The following is a 641-nucleotide window of genomic DNA, read 5'->3' on the forward strand; positions in this document are numbered from 1 at the left end:
TGTGTGTGTGTGTCTGTGTGTGTCTGTGTGTGTCTGTGTGTCTGTGTCTGTGTCCGTCTGGTGTCTCAGTGTTTTGATGTCAGTCTGTTTGTGCTTCATCAGGTCGGTGGATTTCCTGTTGGACTCCAGTCTGCGGAAACTCTATGGTGAAGGAGAAAAAAATGAATGAGCCTCATCACGACACACCTCTGACCCCTGACCCCTGACCCCTGTAGCCAGCTCGAGCGCCGGTCTGTGATCATCAGCAGAAACGTGTCTGACACAGATTTGATTTCTGGCGTTTCGGATGAATCGTGCCTCTCTCAGATCTTCGTCTGCATGCGTCTCACTTGATAACGGTTTTATCTGTGCGGTTGTTTGTTTTCAGATGTTTACTTTGGCTCTTTTGTCACATTATTGCATAGATTTTATTTCTGGTGAACGGTTGAAGAATCCAGTACTGTATGTTTCTGTATAAATGATAAAATAGTGAAGGACGAGTTTCTAAATACTGTGGTCTGATGTGTTGATGATCTGTCACTCGTGTTTAATCTCATGTAAAGGGATCAGCTGCGTTTCTCATGAAGCCATAAACTCTATGCAAGTTCAGTTCTGAATGTTCTGCTGGAGCACAAAAAGTGGCATTAAACACATATTTTTTA

General features: G+C 43.5%; 1 protein-coding gene across 1 annotated transcript in view; it reads left to right on the plus strand.

The window, feature by feature from the left end:
- mtfp1 (mitochondrial fission process 1) overlaps nt 1-641 on the plus strand; it is a 3,487-nt gene extending 2,846 nt beyond the window's left edge. Inside the window, exon 4 of the mRNA XM_058775432.1 lies at nt 103-641. Coding sequence (XP_058631415.1) covers nt 103-169 — 67 coding nt within the window. The 3' untranslated portion in view covers nt 170-641. The remainder of the gene's footprint in view (nt 1-102) is intronic.

This window comes from Onychostoma macrolepis, chromosome 05, assembly GCF_012432095.1.
Source record: "Onychostoma macrolepis isolate SWU-2019 chromosome 05, ASM1243209v1, whole genome shotgun sequence".
NCBI classification, from domain to species: Eukaryota; Metazoa; Chordata; class Actinopteri; order Cypriniformes; family Cyprinidae; genus Onychostoma; species Onychostoma macrolepis.